Source organism: Bos javanicus, chromosome 10 (assembly GCF_032452875.1).
Source record: "Bos javanicus breed banteng chromosome 10, ARS-OSU_banteng_1.0, whole genome shotgun sequence".
NCBI lineage: Eukaryota > Metazoa > Chordata > Mammalia > Artiodactyla > Bovidae > Bos > Bos javanicus.
Genome location: NC_083877.1, coordinates 99,532,289 through 99,549,244, shown reverse-complemented (window position 1 = coordinate 99,549,244; position 16,956 = coordinate 99,532,289). Strand labels below are relative to the sequence as shown.

Here is a 16,956-nt window from a genome sequence, read left to right as displayed (position 1 = left end):
CCTCATGGGAAGGTTAAAGTGAAAAAAATCAATCTCTGAATTGGTCAGTTGAACTCAGATTGCTCAGCTGAGTTGAAATTCCTTTTTTAAAAGTGTGCTTATTAAAGTTATTCATGAAGGTACCAAACTGTTCTACAAAGTTTGTTAAGAAAAACAGCAGTCTCTGCCCGTCTCTCTTTTTTTAACCTCCCCTGGATACATTGCTTTCATCCCTTTTGCTTGATTATTTTGATATTCATCTCCATGTCTTTAAATATCACATTTGCACTGCACTTCCCAAATTTTATTTTAGTGATGATTTCTTGACTTCCCATTGAGGAAGATGAGGAATTAGTTCCCTTTCCTCATCCCTGCCCACCGTAGAAGGGCTCTCTTTCCGTCCTCCTTCCTTCCCTGTGGTTTAATTAGATCAAAAGTGAATGTTTGCATTACTTTGCTGGGTAAATGCTCTTCACAGCTGATCATAAGGTGAGCTCTGATTACTTACTTCCTGCACCAATTTTTGTTCTCATTGTATTTCTGTGTGTCTTTTATCTGATCCTCGGGGAGTCTTGTATTTTTGTCCTAGGTGTTAATTGGTTTGTCATAGGGGTTAACTTCATAATTATAATCGCATATAATAACCTTAGGGTTCAAATCTTTAAGCAGTATTTATTAGCCCTCTGTTATGGGTGGTGACATCTCTTTCTCCACCACACAGTTTCAGTTGAGGCCATCTTATCAGTGTTTACTTTTACATCATTAAATATGCTTAAGCTTCTGTCAGACGACTTGCCCACTTTAAATAATGACTCTTGGCTCTCAGCGGTCATATATAATGCAGTGAGGGAACTGACTCAGCATCTCAACTCCTTTTCCTCTTCCGCTATCAATTATTACTCACTGTATCATTCTGTGACATCAGGGTGTATATTTCACATTCTGTTCTGCTGCCTGGGTACTCCCATTGTGTTAGTCATAGTTCTGCGGTTGAATATTGTCCGTGTTCATCTCTAGCCACGGTTTACACCGTGGTTTTGCCATTGCTTTTGTCAATCTTCACTTGCTTGGCTGAACCTTAAGAATGGCTCCTGGGAGCAACATTCCCTGGGTGTTTGTATTGTCGGATGGTAGCCTTACACTTGCCTGGAAAATCCCATGGATGGAGGAGCCTGGTAGGCGGCAGTCCATGGGGTCTCTAAGAGTCGGACACAACTGAGCAACTTCACTTTCACTTTTCACTTTCATGCATTGGAGAAGGAAATGGCACCCCACTCCAGTGTTCTTGCCTGGAGAATCCCAGGGATGGAGGAGCATGGTGGGCTGCCATCTATGGGGTCGCACAGAGTCGGACACGACTGAAGCGATTTAGCAGCAGCAGCCTTACACTTGAAGGGCAGTTTGGCTAGAAATGAAATCAGTGACTCACATTGTTTTTCAAGGATCTTGTTGGTTACTCTGTTTCCCCCTCTGCTTATGCAGTGGTGGAGAAACCTAATGGCAGGCAATTTCCCTCCTTTTATCAGTATAACTGACTTGATCTTTCTGCTCAGCTACTCAAAAGATTATTTCTTTATCATTCGTCTGATAAAGCTATGAGGTTTTGTCCCTTTTATTTCAGGAAAGCTGTCTCGATTGTCATTTTGAAACATTTTCTGCGCTGTGTGGTCTGGGCTCTGTTCTTTAGGGACTCCAATTGCACATCTATCATTACTTCTTTCCATGTCCTCTATACTAGTATCTTCCCTGAACTCCTTTTTAACCCTTAAAATTGGCTTTCAATTTTTTTAAAATTTTAAATTATTTATTTTAATTGGAGGCTAATTACAATATTGTGATGGTTTTTGCCGTTTATCGACATGAATCAGCCATGGGTGCACATGTGTCCCCCATCCTGAACCCCCCTCCCACCTCCGTCCGCACCCCCTCAGGACGAGCCCCTCAGGGTCATCCCAGTGCACCTGCTTTGAGTGGCCAGCTTCATGCATTGAACTTGCACTGGTCATCTATTTCACATATGATAATATACAAGTTTCAATGCTATTCTCTCCAATCATCCCACCCTCGCCTTCTCCCACAGAGTCCAATAGACTGTTCTATACATCTGTGTCTCCTTCGCTGTCCTGCATATAGGGTTATTGTCTTTCTAAATTCCATATATATGTGTTAATTACTGTACTGTATATTATACAATATAGTATATCGTTTTTCTGACTTACTTCACTCTGTATAATAGGCTCCAGTTTCATCCACCTCATTAGAATTGACTCAAATGCATTCTTTTTAATGGCTGAGTAATACTCCATTGTGTATATGTACCATAGCTTTCTTATCCATTCGTCTGTTGATGGACATCTAGGTTGCTTCCATGTCCTGGCTATTGTAAACAGTGCTGCGATGAACATTGGGGTACACATGTCTCTTTCAATTCTGGTTTCCTCAGTGTGTATGCCCAGCAGTGGGATTGCTGGGTTGTATGGCAGTTCTAGTTCCAGTTTTTTAAGGAATCTCCACACTGTTCTCCATAGTGGCTGTACCAGTTTGCATTCCCACCAACAGTGTAAGAGGGTTTCTTGTTCTGCACACCCTCTCCAGCATTTATTGTTTGTAGACTCTTGGATCGCAGCCATTCTGACTGGGGTGAGATGGTACCTCATAGCGGTTTTGATTAGTATTCCTCTGACAATGAGTGATGTTGAGCATCTTTTCATGTGTTTGATAGCCATCTGTATGTCTTCTTTGGAGAAATGTCCATTAAGTTCTTTGGCCCACTTTTTGATTGGGTCGTTTATTTTTCTTGGAATTGAGCTGCATGAGCTGCATGTATATTTTGATGACTAATTTTTGTCAGTTGTTTCATTTGCGACTCTTTTCTCCCGTTCTGAAGGCTGCCTTTTCACCTTGCTTATAGTGTCCTTCATCGTGCAAAAGTTTTTAAGTTTAATTAGGCCCCCTTTGTTCACTTTTATTTCCGTTACTCTGGGAGCTGGGTCGTGTCACTCGCTTGATTCCGTCCTCTCTTCTTTGTGTGCGTGTGTGTTTTCACAGTCTTACCTCCTCCATGAGCGTCTTCCAATTTTATTTTCATTACTGTGATCATTAGGGGACTTTTTTCTTTGCTATTTTTTCCCTGGATTCCATTAGCTTAGCTCGCATCTCATCTACACTTGTTACCTCATCATCTTCTCCCTGATTTCCTGCATCTTTGTGGTTTCTCTCTGATGATTCTGAGAGGCGATTACTTCATGCTTGTTTACGGTTTTGTCTGGTTGGGGCAGCATCTTTCTGCCGAGTGTCTTTCATTCACTGGTAAGTTTTGCTGCTCTTTCACTTTTTTTTTTTTTTTTTTAATGGAAGCTTTATCTTCACGCCGAGCATTTCTTTTGATGCCAAACACACTGGATATCCCTGGACTAGCTCTCTGCTGAACTTTCCCGGGGGTTGAAGAGGGGAGCAGGGAGAAGTCAGTAACCTTTCTGGCCGCACGTGCCAAGACGCCCGTCTTTGCTGCTGCCAGTGAGGCGGAGCGCCTCCTGCAGACCCGGCCTGTGTGTGTTCCTCTCTGCATAGCTCTGCCTCTTCTGTTTTTCTGGACCAGGTCAAGCTCAGGAAGGCTTCTTCGGCTCTTCCTGTTCACACTGTATTTCACACTTGGTGCAAACAGGGATGTATCTTTTGAAGTGCAAGGTGAGACCCTCACTTTCATAATTGGATTTTTACTGACACTTTCTGAGATTTGCCATCAATGGGCCCTTTAATCATTCTCTGTACTTCTCTATATTTTTTCCCATGTTGCCTCTGCAATCTCAGCTTCTTTGGGTAACCCTGACCTATATGGTGGAATCTGTAGGTTGCATCCCTTTCCCAGCTCTGCTGAAAAAGAGTTTGAGAGTTATTGGCCCTTGTTTAGTAGTGAAGTCACACTGCAATAAAAATTCTCATTCAGAAGAATGGGAGACACACAGCTATCACCAGTTCATAGCAGCGATGGCCAAACAGAGGGAGATTCTTCTGCACTCAGTGGGAGGATTCTTGCATTAACATTTGTTTATATTCTGTGGGAGGAAATCTCTCTCTTAGTTCAAATCTCTCAAATCCCATAACTCTCTGAGGCCTTCTGTGAGGTTTTTCCTTCCCCCTACTTTTCATAGCCACACATTGGGTGGGTGTTGGAGGGTATGCCTTTTTGGGGGTAATGCATCTTTGGTGATTGTCTTCCTATTGGTGCAAGTTTCAGAAGCTCTGGGTTGTTGTAGAGGCACGGGTTTTTGTCTATGGTTATAGGCCTCATCTTCAGAACCTGTATGATTTTTACCTTGTTGCATTCAAGAAAGTTATGTGCAATAAGGAAACTTGGAGTGAGCGAGAATTGTCATTCCTTTTAGAAAGTCTCGTAACATAATTTCTGGCACACTAGGTTTGCACTTACAAATCTGCAAGTGTATTAAGATCAACTGTCCCAAGTAGTAGAGGCATAAATTATGCCAGGAAGTCTGGGGCCTAGAAGCCTTTCAGACACTCCAGACCGGATCAGATCATGCTTGTCCTCAATCCCATAGTATCCAACAAAGGATGCAGGATGACATGTCACCATTTGATGTAAGGGCAAAAAGTGCCATCCAGTTCAGCAGCCCCTGAGGGCATCGCTGCAGCAGACCAGAGAAGACCAATGTCAGGTTCAACTGTGCACAGCGGTCTGGATATTAGATGGGGAAAGGGGTCGTGTGTCGCTGGGGGATTTACGGTGAAGTAAGTCAGAAGGAGAAAGACAAACACCGTATGATGTCACTTACACGTGGAATCAAATATATGGCGGAAATGAACCTACAAAACAGAAACAGACTCAGGCAGAGAAAGGCTTGTGGTTGCCAAGAGGGAGGGGATGGGGGGGAGTTTGGGGTTGGTAGATTCAAGCTATTATATACAGAATGGGTGAGCAACAAGGTCCTGTGTAGCACAGGGAGCTCTATTTAATATCCTCTGGTAAACCATAATGGAAAAGAATATTTAAAAATGTGTGTATATATGTGTGTATAACTGAATCACTTGGCTGTACAGCAGAAATTAGCACCTTATAAGTGACTATAGCCCAAGCAAAGCAAAGTGAAGTTGCTCAGTCATGTCCGACTCTTGGTGACCCCATGGACTGCAGCCCACCAGGCTCCTCCGTCCATGGGATTCTCCAGGCAAGAGTACTGGAGTGGGGTGCCATTTGCTTCTCCAGGGGATCTCCCCAACCCAGGAATGGAACCCAGGTCTCCCACATTGTAGGCAGACATTTTTACTGTCTGAGCCACCAGGGGAGACTCATAAGTAACTATACTTAAATTTAAAAATTAAAATTAAATTAGAAGCATAAAAAAGAAAGAAATTCAGTAATGTGCATGTGCACGGTCACAGTCCTGAGTTCAGAGACAGACAGGATTCCTGGATTAGGCCAGTAAGCGAGTGGATTCCTGCAGGGGCTTTTGCGTGAGTTTTGGAGGAAAAGACTTCTTTTTCTTACTGGAGGTAAATCGGGAAAAAGGTAAGCCAGGAGGACCCTGCTGTCCATTTCCTTCCCTCGAGGGGTTTTTCTGCCTAGAGTTCAGCTGATAGTGAAGAAGCCGAGTAACAGGAGGGGAGCCGTAAGTGAGGTCCCGCTTGTCGCCTTTGAGCTGGGGTGAAGCCGCCCATAGAGAGTTAACACGTGTTAAACACCCTGCACTGGGCTCCATCGTGCTTTGGGTTCTCTCTCACCTAATGAAAAACCCTAACAAATGCACACTCACGGCTCAGAGATCACAGAGGGCTGCTAAGTGTCCTCTGCCCTCAGAGCCCAGGCTGGACCCTGCTGGCCACTGCGGCTGCCGCCGCCTCCTCCTGTGGGCTCCTTGCTTTTGGTTTCAAGGCTTAGATGGAGCTTCCTAGTGGATAAGCCCCTAGGTTTCCACGTGCTGGTGTCCTGGCAACCTGGGATGCTGTTGCCTCTACAGTGGGAGGACGGATGCTGTGTCACACCTGGGCAAAGGATAGGGACCTTTCCCAAAGTCTGAGGGAAGATGGATCCCGAACAGGAAACTGCTGCACAACAGGCAGGGGACAAAAACGAACAAAACAAGAGCAGCCCGAACCCCAGGTCAGGGGCAGCCCGAACCCCAGGTCAGGGGCACGGCTCCGTGGTCGCACAGCGATTGCGTTCTTTTCTAGTGGATGGAAAAAATGCCTTTTTTTTCCCCTTTCACTCTGTCTTAATTGAAAAATAATGTGTTGTGAGTTGAACACCATTTAGCTGGCTAAATTTTGACTGCGGGTGGAAAGTTTTAGAAAGTCACACCATTAGAAATTTCTAAAGAAAACAGGAGTACAGTGTTAGAAAGAATAGTAAGGTGAGGAGATGATGATTTCTCATAATTATTTAGTGGCAAATTCATTCATTACAAGTGGTAGCAAGGCTTATAAAACACTAAGAGCCTGCTAATTTTTCTTCTTCTTTCTGAGACATTTTCCATCATTTAGAACTCAGGCAGTAGGGCAGTTGGAGCTGAGGAGCGCTTTTATTACTTGTGAAATACGCACATATTAGCGTGCTTGCTTGAGTTCACATAATGTGCTGCGTAATTCTGTAAACACTGCTCCATATTACTAAGGCTCTTTGGAAAAGCATCATCTTTGATGGGTCTTTTGGATCTGCTACCAATTCTGTAATCACATGATGTTGCAGGCTTCAGTGGTTTTCACTTCTGTGACAGTGTGATATCACAATGAAAATCCTTGTTCTCGAAGGGCGATCTTCATCTCTGCTTGTTTTCTTGGCAAGATCCCCCAGGGGATGCTGTGTCAAAGGGCCTGAACCTTTGAAAGGCTTGCCAAATTGCTCTCCAGAGACTCTCCTGAGCCACATGAGGTTATGTGCTATTCAGACACAAAAATGTGCTCATTATGGAGAATGCATATACAGAGATCTTAGGAATAATAGTCTTTTCCTGAAAAGCAGTGATACTACTCAGTAACAGAGGTCCCTTTTATCTGAAGATATCAAAGCACTTTTTTTTTTTTGGACAAGATTTTCTTGTGCTCAGCTAAACAGGAAGATCTACAAATGTGCGGCACAAGGGAACACGTTCAAGCATTTCTCCAAACCAGGAGTCATGCCAGGAGAAGACTAGACTGCTGTCCTATTTGAGGCCACCCTGCACCCTGTCCGCTTTCTCAGTAACTAATTCTCATTTGTTGACTGTGCGAGTGGGTCTCCAGGAAGTATACTTTTCCTCAGCTGGAGGAAGCTATCTGCAGATTCTTCCCACAAAACATCATTTGTGGAAGGGCAGACAATGATTTGAGTTCTCACCAACAGCTCTAGAATCCAGTTAGATTTCCTCTTTGAAGCTTTTTTTTTGTCCTTGCCACTCGGCATTTGGAATCTTATTTCCTTGACTGTATATGGAATCCATGCCCCTTGCAGGGAAAGCACACAGTCCTAACCACTGGACCACCAGGAAATTCCCCATTTGAGGCATTTTTGGATTAGGTCACTTGACTCTACCCGCATCCTAGAGAGCCCCTCCTCAGGTCCCAGATGGTAACCAGTAACCGTGTCCCTCTCCTGGAACTCAGTTAAGAGTTATCGGACTTCCCTAGTGGTACAGTGGATAAGAATCCAGCTGCCAGTGTGACGGCAGCCATGAAATTAAAAGACGCTTGTTCCTTGGAAGAAAAGTTATGACCAACCCAGAGAGCATATTAAAAAGCAGAGACATTACTTTGCCAACAAAGGTCCGTCTAGTCAAGGCTATGGTTTTTCCAGTGGTCATGTATGGATGTGAGAGCTGGACTATAAAGAAAGCTGAGTGCTGAAGAACTGATACTTTTGAACTGTGGTGTTGGAGAAGACTCTTGAGAGTCCCTTGGACTGCAAGGAGATCCAATCAGTCCATTCTAAAGGAGATCAGCCCTGAATATTCATTGGAAGGACTGATGCTGAAGCTGAAACTCCAATACTTTGGCCACTTGATGTGAAGAACTGACTCATTTGAAAAGACCTTGATGCTGGGAAAGATTGAGGGCAGGAGGAGAAGAGGACGACAGAGGCTGAGATGGTTGGATGGCATTACCGACTCAATGGACATGAGTTTGGTTAAAGTCCGGGAGTTGGTGATGGACAGGGAGGCCTGGCGTGCTGCGGTCCATGGGGTCGCAAGGAATCGGACGCAGCCTGGTGACTGAACAGCAGCAGTAGGTGCCAGGAACTGTGCTCCACGTACATCATCTCACTTAGTTTCACATTAACTCTCATTTGCCTCATTTTACTAACGAGAGGACTGAGACCCAGAGACGTTAGATGGCTTGTCCAATATCTCAAGGTTAGTAAGCCACAGAGCCCCACTTTATCCACCAGGACCAGCTGCATAAGGCACAAAGCCCAGTGTCAAGTGAAAATGCAGTTCCTTGTTAAAAAAAACAAAAAAATGATTAAGAACCTCCAAATGACAACAGCAGAGCATTAAACCAGGAGCGAGGCCCTTTTAAGTGGGGAACACTGCATGACTGCCACATACCCACAAACGCACAGCCTGGCTTGAGAACATTTGCTCTAACCCAAACCCCAGAGCTGAACAGCACACGGTTCGGCCAAGATTTGACTTCGGCACGTAAATAGCAAACGGGAGGGTTCCGTGTGTGCTGCTCAGGCCCGCGTCCTGTGTAAACACCAGCTTTGTCTTCAGAAAGGGCTTGGGCTCTTTTCTAGCCTGGGGGTGACTGGCGCCGAGCGCTGCCGTGGACTTTCTCATTCACAACAGAGTGTTCTCGCCAGGCTGGTCTCCTCCTGCCAAATGTCACCGGAACCCAGCTGGTGAAGGGTCCTTGGAGGCTTCCGCTTTAGGAAGTCCACTTGTAATGCTCTGGGCTCCGTCTGCCTGGCCCGCAGCTTCTCACCCCCCAGCCTTCGCTGCCCCAAGGACCTACACCCCAAGTCCCGTCATGGGAACCCCGTGCCATCCAGACGGTCCAGCCTGGGGCACAGGCGTTGTGTTAGTTGCCTCGGTGCTGTGGGAGAACGGTGGTTTCTGGGGAGAAAATAGAAGCAGCTATCTCTTTTCTCCTGGGACTTAGTTTTGCTGGAGACACAAAGTGATTCCTTCCTGCAGAAAACCCAGGCAAGGTGATAATTGCGGATCCTTACTGAATGCTTACTCTGGGCCTCCTGTTTCACTGTGGATTTAATCTCCAAAGGGTCCTCAGGCTTCACATGTAGCTCTTGAAGCTGTAAGGTAGGTGCTATTAATAGCCCCCTCATTCAGACAAGGAAAGTGAACCAGAAAGGTAGATTGCCCAAGATCTGAGAGTTAGCAAGTGGAAGGATCAGAATAGAAGTTTAACTCCCTGAGTTCTCAGGCCTTGTGACACCTTACTTCAAAGTTCTATCAAGCCTTCAGGAAGAACGGGCCGGGAAGTCTCGAGGGCCCAGTACAAACAGAGGCAAAAATCCAGGAATGTGTCCTTCCTGTTGCCTCAGAGCAAAATTCCAAAAAGTACCTTATGCAATTTTCTTAAGAGTAACAGGGTTGAGTGTCAAACTGGAGAACAGCCTCTCCATATAGTTCATCAGAGGCAGGGGACACAGACAGACAGACAGACAGACACGCACAAGATATAACATAACTCAAAAATGGCAATTACTTTACATCCAAAGTGAAGTGATGGCCTTAAACAGGCTTATTCGAGGCTTGAAAGTGAAAGTCGCTCAGTCGTGTCTGACTCTTTGCGACTCCATGGACTATGTAAGTCCATGGAATTCTCCAGGCCAGAATACTAGAGTGGGTAGCTGTTCCCTTCTCAAGGAGATCTTCCCAACCCGGGAATCGAACCCAGGTCTCCCTCATTGCAGGCGGATTATTTACCAGCTGAGCCACCAGGGAAGCCAAAGAATACTGAAGTGGGTAGCCTATCCCTTCTCCAGGAGGTCTTCCCGACCCAGGAATCAGACTGGGGTCTCCTGCATTGCAGGCAGATTCTTTACCAACTGAGCTATCAGGAAAGCCCCTCAGTCAGTTCACTCAGTCGTGTCCGACTCTTTGCGACTCCATGGACTGCAGCACGCCAGACCTCCCTGTCCACCACTAACTCCCGGAGTTTACTCAAATTCATGTCCACTGAGTTGGTGATGCCATCCAACCATCTCATCCCTTCTCCTCCTGCCTTCAATCTTTTCCAGCATCAGGGTCTTTTCCAATGAGTCAGTTCTTCGCATCAGGTGGCCAAAGTATCCTCTATTCAAGGCTCATTTGAATATTACTTCTTGAGTGCCTGAGAACTTTGCTCTAATTTTAGTGTCCTAGCCTTCGAAACCCAGAATAAGGAGCCCACTGTAATAAGATCCAGGCTACTGCTTACACCTTGCATTAGAAGCATAGGGCCGACTGGTTTCCCCCACATTTTCCTTGAACCCCTCCAGAGCCAGGCATGGTGATGTTAAGTGAGTCTGAGGATAACCAGGTGAAGGTGGTGGTATTGGATTGGAGCCTCCTCTTCCTGCTTTGCTCTCAGGCTCTTTAGATGATGGGAATGTCCCCTGAGCACAGTCCTGACCCAAGTGGTGGAGCAGATCCTCTCTAAAAGCTGGTGGAAGGCGTGCAGCACTTGTTAAAGTTTATAAGATGCCAGCTCTGCAGATTCAAGGCCTCAGTGTGTCTCCCTGTGCCTGCAATGTGCTTCTTTCTGAGATATTCAAACTAAAAGATAGTCGGCTTCCTTGACAGTAATCAGGCAATTGGGAGGCAGTAAATTTATGGCCAGAGCCATAAATGTTTCCATGAATTACCAGAGTATTTCCAGGTGTCACCATAATCCTGCAGGAATTGGAGCTGTATAGGCGCCTTTATTCCTTTTTAACAGGGCTGTGTTAATGTAAATCAGATTATTCTAGAGGGAAATGCTGACAGAATGATTTTGTCCAAGTTCCTGAAAACACCCGAAAAAAGTTCTGAGAGCCTTTTTTTTCCCCCACAATTAAATAAAAATCATGGTGAGTCAAAAAAAAAGCAAGATTAGAAGGCTTGCCTGAACAGTCATTTAAAAAATAGAAGCTATATAATTTAGATGATTTGTGATAAGAGGTTTGAATGATTCTGATTTGGAAAACTGAACAGGAAAATAACCGGGTGACTCAGCACCCAGAGGCAGGAAGCAAGAGTGAGTCCTCCAGGCCCACAGGAGGCTGAATGACAGACGGGCCGTCAGCATTATCGTTCCTGTGTCAAATCCCCAGCGTGCTAATAGCCATGAGCCCAATAACTCACTTACTGCGTGGGTTAGAGGCAGGCTCCCTGTCAGCTGCTGTGAGAGAATGTTAAGCTAGGTGACTAGCTAGACACTGGTTAGTGTAATATTGCAGCACTCACTGGCGTGACCACCGAGTGATTTAGAGTCTCATCTCTGTAAAACGTGTGTTAATGCTGTACGCCTTTTTCTTCCAGCACCACCGTCTTCAGTCCTGTCAGAGAGAGTAAGCCAAATATCCACTAGTTAGGTACCTAGCTGCAGAACTCTCGAGAACGTGGATGTGGGTGTTTTCGAAGCGCTGTTTGAAGCAAGCTATAGATCTGGCTGTTGGACAATTGTTTTGTGTTTACACATCCATTCCACCACCAAACCTTCAGTTCACACCTGCATCCAAGGATCCCTGGATTCTTGGTGCAAGAAGCGGGCGGGTCGGGGTGGGCACTACTCAGGTGGCGTGGAGTTCCCAGGAAAGAGAAAGAGAGACCCAGGCAGAGCTCAGCATCCTGGTCCACGTGAGAAGGAGCACTCAGCCTCTCCTCCTCCACTCCTGACTCTTTTCAGGCTTCTCAGGGCAGGGCTGTATGATCCAGGGGTCCTTTCTGAATTCGTCCTAGACCACCCATCCTCCTGAATGTGGAACACCCGTCACCCTAAGAAGGCAAATGCAGGAGACAGCCACAGTCCGACCCATAGAGGGGATGGCCACAGGACGAGGCTGGATAGGAGAAGCTCTTCCCAAATCTAAAAAAGTAGTGGTCAACCCTCCTCAGGTGCCCAGTGTCCCTAAACCAGACACGCCGAAGATGTCTGATGTTTCTGAAATGGGTGGTACCATTTTCTACCAGAAACGCAATTCTAGATGACCACAGATCTCCTAAAATGTCATCTAGTGAAATACATGTCATCTTATCAGATCCTGGAAACCTGGACCCTCTTGAAACTGTATACAGGGAGAGAAAGAAGAGACGCAATGAAACGATGTTCTCAATTTTGTAGGGCCTTTAGAATGGAGCGCTCCTAAAACTCCTGAGGTTCAGGGTGGGGATGAAGAAGCCCTCTAGGAAGTCAGGTTCTTTGGTTCCGTGCTCTAATTTCTCTGCCGCTTCACCACTCTCCCTCTCTCTTTTTAATATTTCTCACCAGGGTATGGGAATATTGCTCCAAGCACTGAAGGAGGCAAAATCTTTTGTATTTTATATGCCATCTTTGGAATTCCACTCTTTGGTTTCTTATTGGCTGGAATTGGAGACCAACTTGGAACCATCTTTGGGAAAAGCATTGCAAGAGTGGAGAAGGTCTTTCGAGTGAGTACTGCGTCTGTTTAAACCCTAACCTCTGTGATCCAGTTGGCTTTAGCCTGACAGGATCCAGAAGAAATTACCAGGGTCTCATGCTGTCATCCTCACTTTCAATCGGGTAGTTCAATGTTGTGGTCAGATTTTTTTATTTCGACCCGTGGTATTCACAGGTACGGTTCCTAATTCCTATCTCTTGTCAGTGTCCCTGGAATCACAACACAAGAGGGTTAAGTGTGGATTTTCCAACACATATTTTGGAGGCATGTGGCATACGCAGCTTCTTATTAAAGAAGGAAGATGTGTTTTTTAGTGTACTGGCAATAAAGTGGTGCTCAGGCGCTCAGTTGTGTCTGACTCTTTGCGACCCCATGGACTGTAGCCCGCCAGGCTCCTCTGTCCATGGGATTCTCCAGGCAAGAATACTGGAGTGGGTTGCCATTTCCTCCTCCAGGGGATCTTCCTGAACCAGGGGTCAAACCCGTGTCTCTTTCGCCTCTTGCATTGGCAGGCAGATTCTTCACCGCTGCGCCACCGGGGAAGCCTGGCAATAGAGAATTATAAACCCTCCATTTTGTTGTTGGAGCTCCTTCTCTCTGTTTTATTTCCAAGCCCAGCGTCTTAGGCTGATCCTGGCTTCTAAGACCTCTTCCAGATGCCTGCAAGTCCCAGACGTTGCTTTGTGCTTTGTATCTGTCTCCTCATGGCCCCTTCCTCTCTCTCCTCCCACAGCTGAGCGCTCCCTCAGCAGTAGTCCGCTCACGTACTGACTCATACTAAGGTGTTGATGATTGCTATTGCCTTAGGGAGTTTTTCTTTTTGAGAATACTCACCTTGAAACAAGGGACAAAAATCTGAGTGCAAGGGATTTGTTTACTAGAGGTGGCATTCCTGGTATCAGTGACAGGCATGTGGAGTTATTGGACTGGGATTTCCAATGCCCTTTAGCTCATACCTGATCATAAAATTTAACAGAACACTTGTTTTGTTTAGGAGTAAGATCATTTCTGCTCTCTTTCTCATCTTTTTACCTAATTCTCAAATTTATCAAACTTCCTTCAGGGAATTATTTCTTATGATGGCTTCGTATTTAAAAATGACAATTTGAGCTCTTTATCAGAATCTGGAAATGATGGGCAGAAATAGGTCAGTGATCAGTTCTAAGGCTGCGCTTGTTTTCCGCTCTGAGACAGGAAATCATGACATAAACTTCTCTTTAGAAGACTGTAAGGGAGTGCGCCCCTTGAGCAGTTTCATAAGTTCTTATTGAGTTGAGTGGAGGAATGAGGCTCTAGAGCTGGTTTGGAGATGTCTTCTGCAAGCTCGGGGACTTTGTATGAGCTGCTTCAGTTTGCATGTGTGCTTGCTAACTCACTTCAGTCGTGTCTGACTCTTTGCCACCCCATGGACTGCAGCCCGCCAGGCTCCTCTGTCCATGTGGATTCTCCAGGCAAGAATACTGGAGTGGATTGCCATGCCCTCCTCCAGGGGATCTTCCTGACCCAGGGATCAAACTCATGTCTCCTGCACTGCAGGCGGATTCTTTACCGCTGAGCCACCGCGGAAGCCCCTGCCTCAGTTTACTCATCTGCAAAATGGGGTGGAATTCGAATTTACTTTGTAAGGTCTTGGTGATGGTGAAATGGAATAATGTACGGAAAAGAGCTCGGCACAGGGCCGGACACAGAGTTCAGTGCCGCTGAGTGTCTGTCTCCCGAAGGGGGCACTTGTTGGCAAGTAGGCCATCATTAGAATTTCATGAGTGGCTTGGTGACATGGGGGTCTTCCTGGAACTTTCCACAACCTTTGGTCTGAATTGCTGGCTGGCCCGCCAGCCTCATTAGAGTGTGCACCTGGGCACCGTGGTCACCATGGAAACCATCAGATGCTCCGGTCTCCCTACACCAGACATGGCAACCTTGTTTCCAAGGGCTGTTTTGAACTTCTCAGAGGTAGCCTGTTAGCCATGGCCTCATGGTTTCTGAGTTAGAGAAAAATGAATCTGGTGGCTTGAACACTCAGAAGAACAGAATTCAAGTGGAGAAATGTCTGATCTGGTGTTTTTATTTTTATATCGCTTCTCTAGATCTGAGTTTATTTGTGGAAAGGAAAGATCAGACTACAAGCTTTCGAAATTCCCCCTTAGCAAAAAATAAAATTTGGAAACTGTATTCTAAATGAAGGAAGAGGCTGCAATCATTTTGACGGCATCTGCTCCTGAATTTGGGGACTTAGTTCCCCTAATGAATTTCTTACTGCAAGTAGAGAGGATGGTTTTCCTTCCCCTTAAAGCTGCATCTCAAATGGATCATTACCAGGACTCTGGGACAGGGCCCTCAGAATTTCACATTTCACTTTATGCTGATGGCCTGCTCACTTCCTTGCGGTGCCATCAAGGATCGGGAGCCTTTCAGGAAGGCGCCAGCAGGGTATCACTGGATTGGCAGCACAAGAGGTGTGCTTTGCAGAACATTGGAAGGTGCTGTGGATGGGTGTCAGAGTGCCAGGAGGACTACGAGCACACTTAGTCTACAAACAAGTGATTCTGCCTCAGTTTGCTTGCTGTGTGCAGTTTTGGTAGAAAGTCTCAAAGCTGGCTATTCATTTGAACTACATCTAAAAGGCCATTTACTCTCGAGAAGTGGAAGTGCTGGTTGCTCAGTCGTGTCTGACTCTTTGCGACCCCATGGATTGCAGCCCGCCAGGCTCCTCGGTCCATGGGATTTCCCAGGCAGTACTACTGGAGTGGGTAGCCATTTGTTTCTCCAGGGGATCTTCCCTACCCAGGGATTGAACCTGGGTCTCCTGCACTGCACGTGGATTCTTTGCCATCTGAGCTACCAGGGAAGCCTTATTTTGAGAACTAGAAATTGTATAAAGCAACAAAGCTTGGGGGTGTGAATTTGTGGTTCCCACGAGGGTGATTTTCACTTCTCAGTGACGCAGTCTTCTCCTTGCCCTGGTATGTGGGAACAGTGGAGTCAAGGTAAGATACAGAATCTAGGCGCCGAGATTCTGAGGTGACATAGTTGGATTCTTCTATCCCATTCCAGGTCTGAGCCTCCTTTTAAAGAACTGTTGAGAGTTATTGTATTAATATTATGTAGAAATGCCAAAAGTATTCTTAAATATCCGACTGTTGGGGGTTTTATGGGGTGAATAAATGAAAACTCTTTTTTCCCCCTCTGGAGTTATGAACTAATTGAGAAATAGATACAGAAGTCAGATGGAGATTAAAAGGCCAGCTTTTGTGCTAATAAGCTCATCAGAGAATGTAGTTTTAGCTTTGATGCCAGAAGGACTTACTAACCATTTTCACCCTGATTTAGGAGGATTTCCATGCTCTGTTAGTTTTATACTGCTGTGTAACGGATTAGGGCAAACGTAGACACTTAAGGCCAGAGAAGGCGATGGCACCCCACTCCAGTACTCTTGCCTGGAAAATCCCGTGGATGGAGGAGCCTGGAAGGCTGTAGTCCATGGGGTTGCTGAGGGTCGGACACGACTGAGCGACTTCACTTTCACTTTTCACTTTCATGCATTGGAGAAGGCAATGGCACCCCACTCCAGTGTTCTTGCCTGGAGAATCCCAGGGACGGGGGATCCTGGTGGGCTGCCGTCTCTGGGGTCGCACAGAGTTGGACACGACTGAGGCGACTTAGCAGCAGCAGCAGCAGACACTTAAGGCAGGACTGGTTTATTACATCATTGTTGTGTAGGTAAGACATCTGGGAGGGCCTGGCAAAGGTTCGTGATCAGGATATCAAAGGCTAAAAAGTCAGAGTGTCAACCAGGCTGGGTTCTGGATCTGGGGAAGAGTTTGCTTACACACTCATTCAAATCTTGGCAAAGAATAAGTTCCCTGTGGTTGTAGGACTGAGACTCCAGTTTCCTTGCTGGTCATAGGGTGGGGGCCATTCTCACCTCCGAGGTGGCATACATTCCTTGGCACAGGGCCCCTCATCTTCGAAGACAGCATGGGATCCCTCTTCTATCTCAATGACTTCCCCTTTGCACTCTCCTGTCAGCTGGAGAAAGCACTGTGGATTAAGAGCTCATGTGATTAGATGTTTGTGTGTGTGTTAGTTGCTCAGTTATGTCCTCCTCTTTATAACCCCACGCACCTGCCAGGCTTGCCAGGCTTCTCTGTCCATGGAATTCTTCAGGCAAGAATACTGGAGTGGGTCGCCATTCCCTTTTCCAGGGACTCTTTTCAACCCAGGGATCAAACCCCGGTTCTTCTGCACTGCAGGCAGATTCTTTACCATCTGAGCCACCAGAGAAACCCACAGTTAGATGAGAGATGAGATATCTCACCTTATCTCTTAAGATCAACTGTGCCATGTAAGGTAAGAGTCATGGGAGTGGTCGCTCATCGTGGTCCGAGTTCTGGGGGTCAGGGTGCTGTATCTTTGGCCAT

At 46.1% G+C, this 16,956-nt stretch overlaps 1 protein-coding gene across 1 annotated transcript in view; it reads left to right on the top strand.

The window, feature by feature from the left end:
* The window catches only part of KCNK10 (potassium two pore domain channel subfamily K member 10), a 156,365-nt gene that overhangs the window by 101,460 nt on the left and 37,949 nt on the right, over positions 1-16,956 (top strand). The window contains exon 4 of the mRNA XM_061429636.1: positions 12,385-12,545. Coding sequence (XP_061285620.1) covers positions 12,385-12,545 — 161 coding nt within the window. The remainder of the gene's footprint in view (positions 1-12,384; positions 12,546-16,956) is intronic.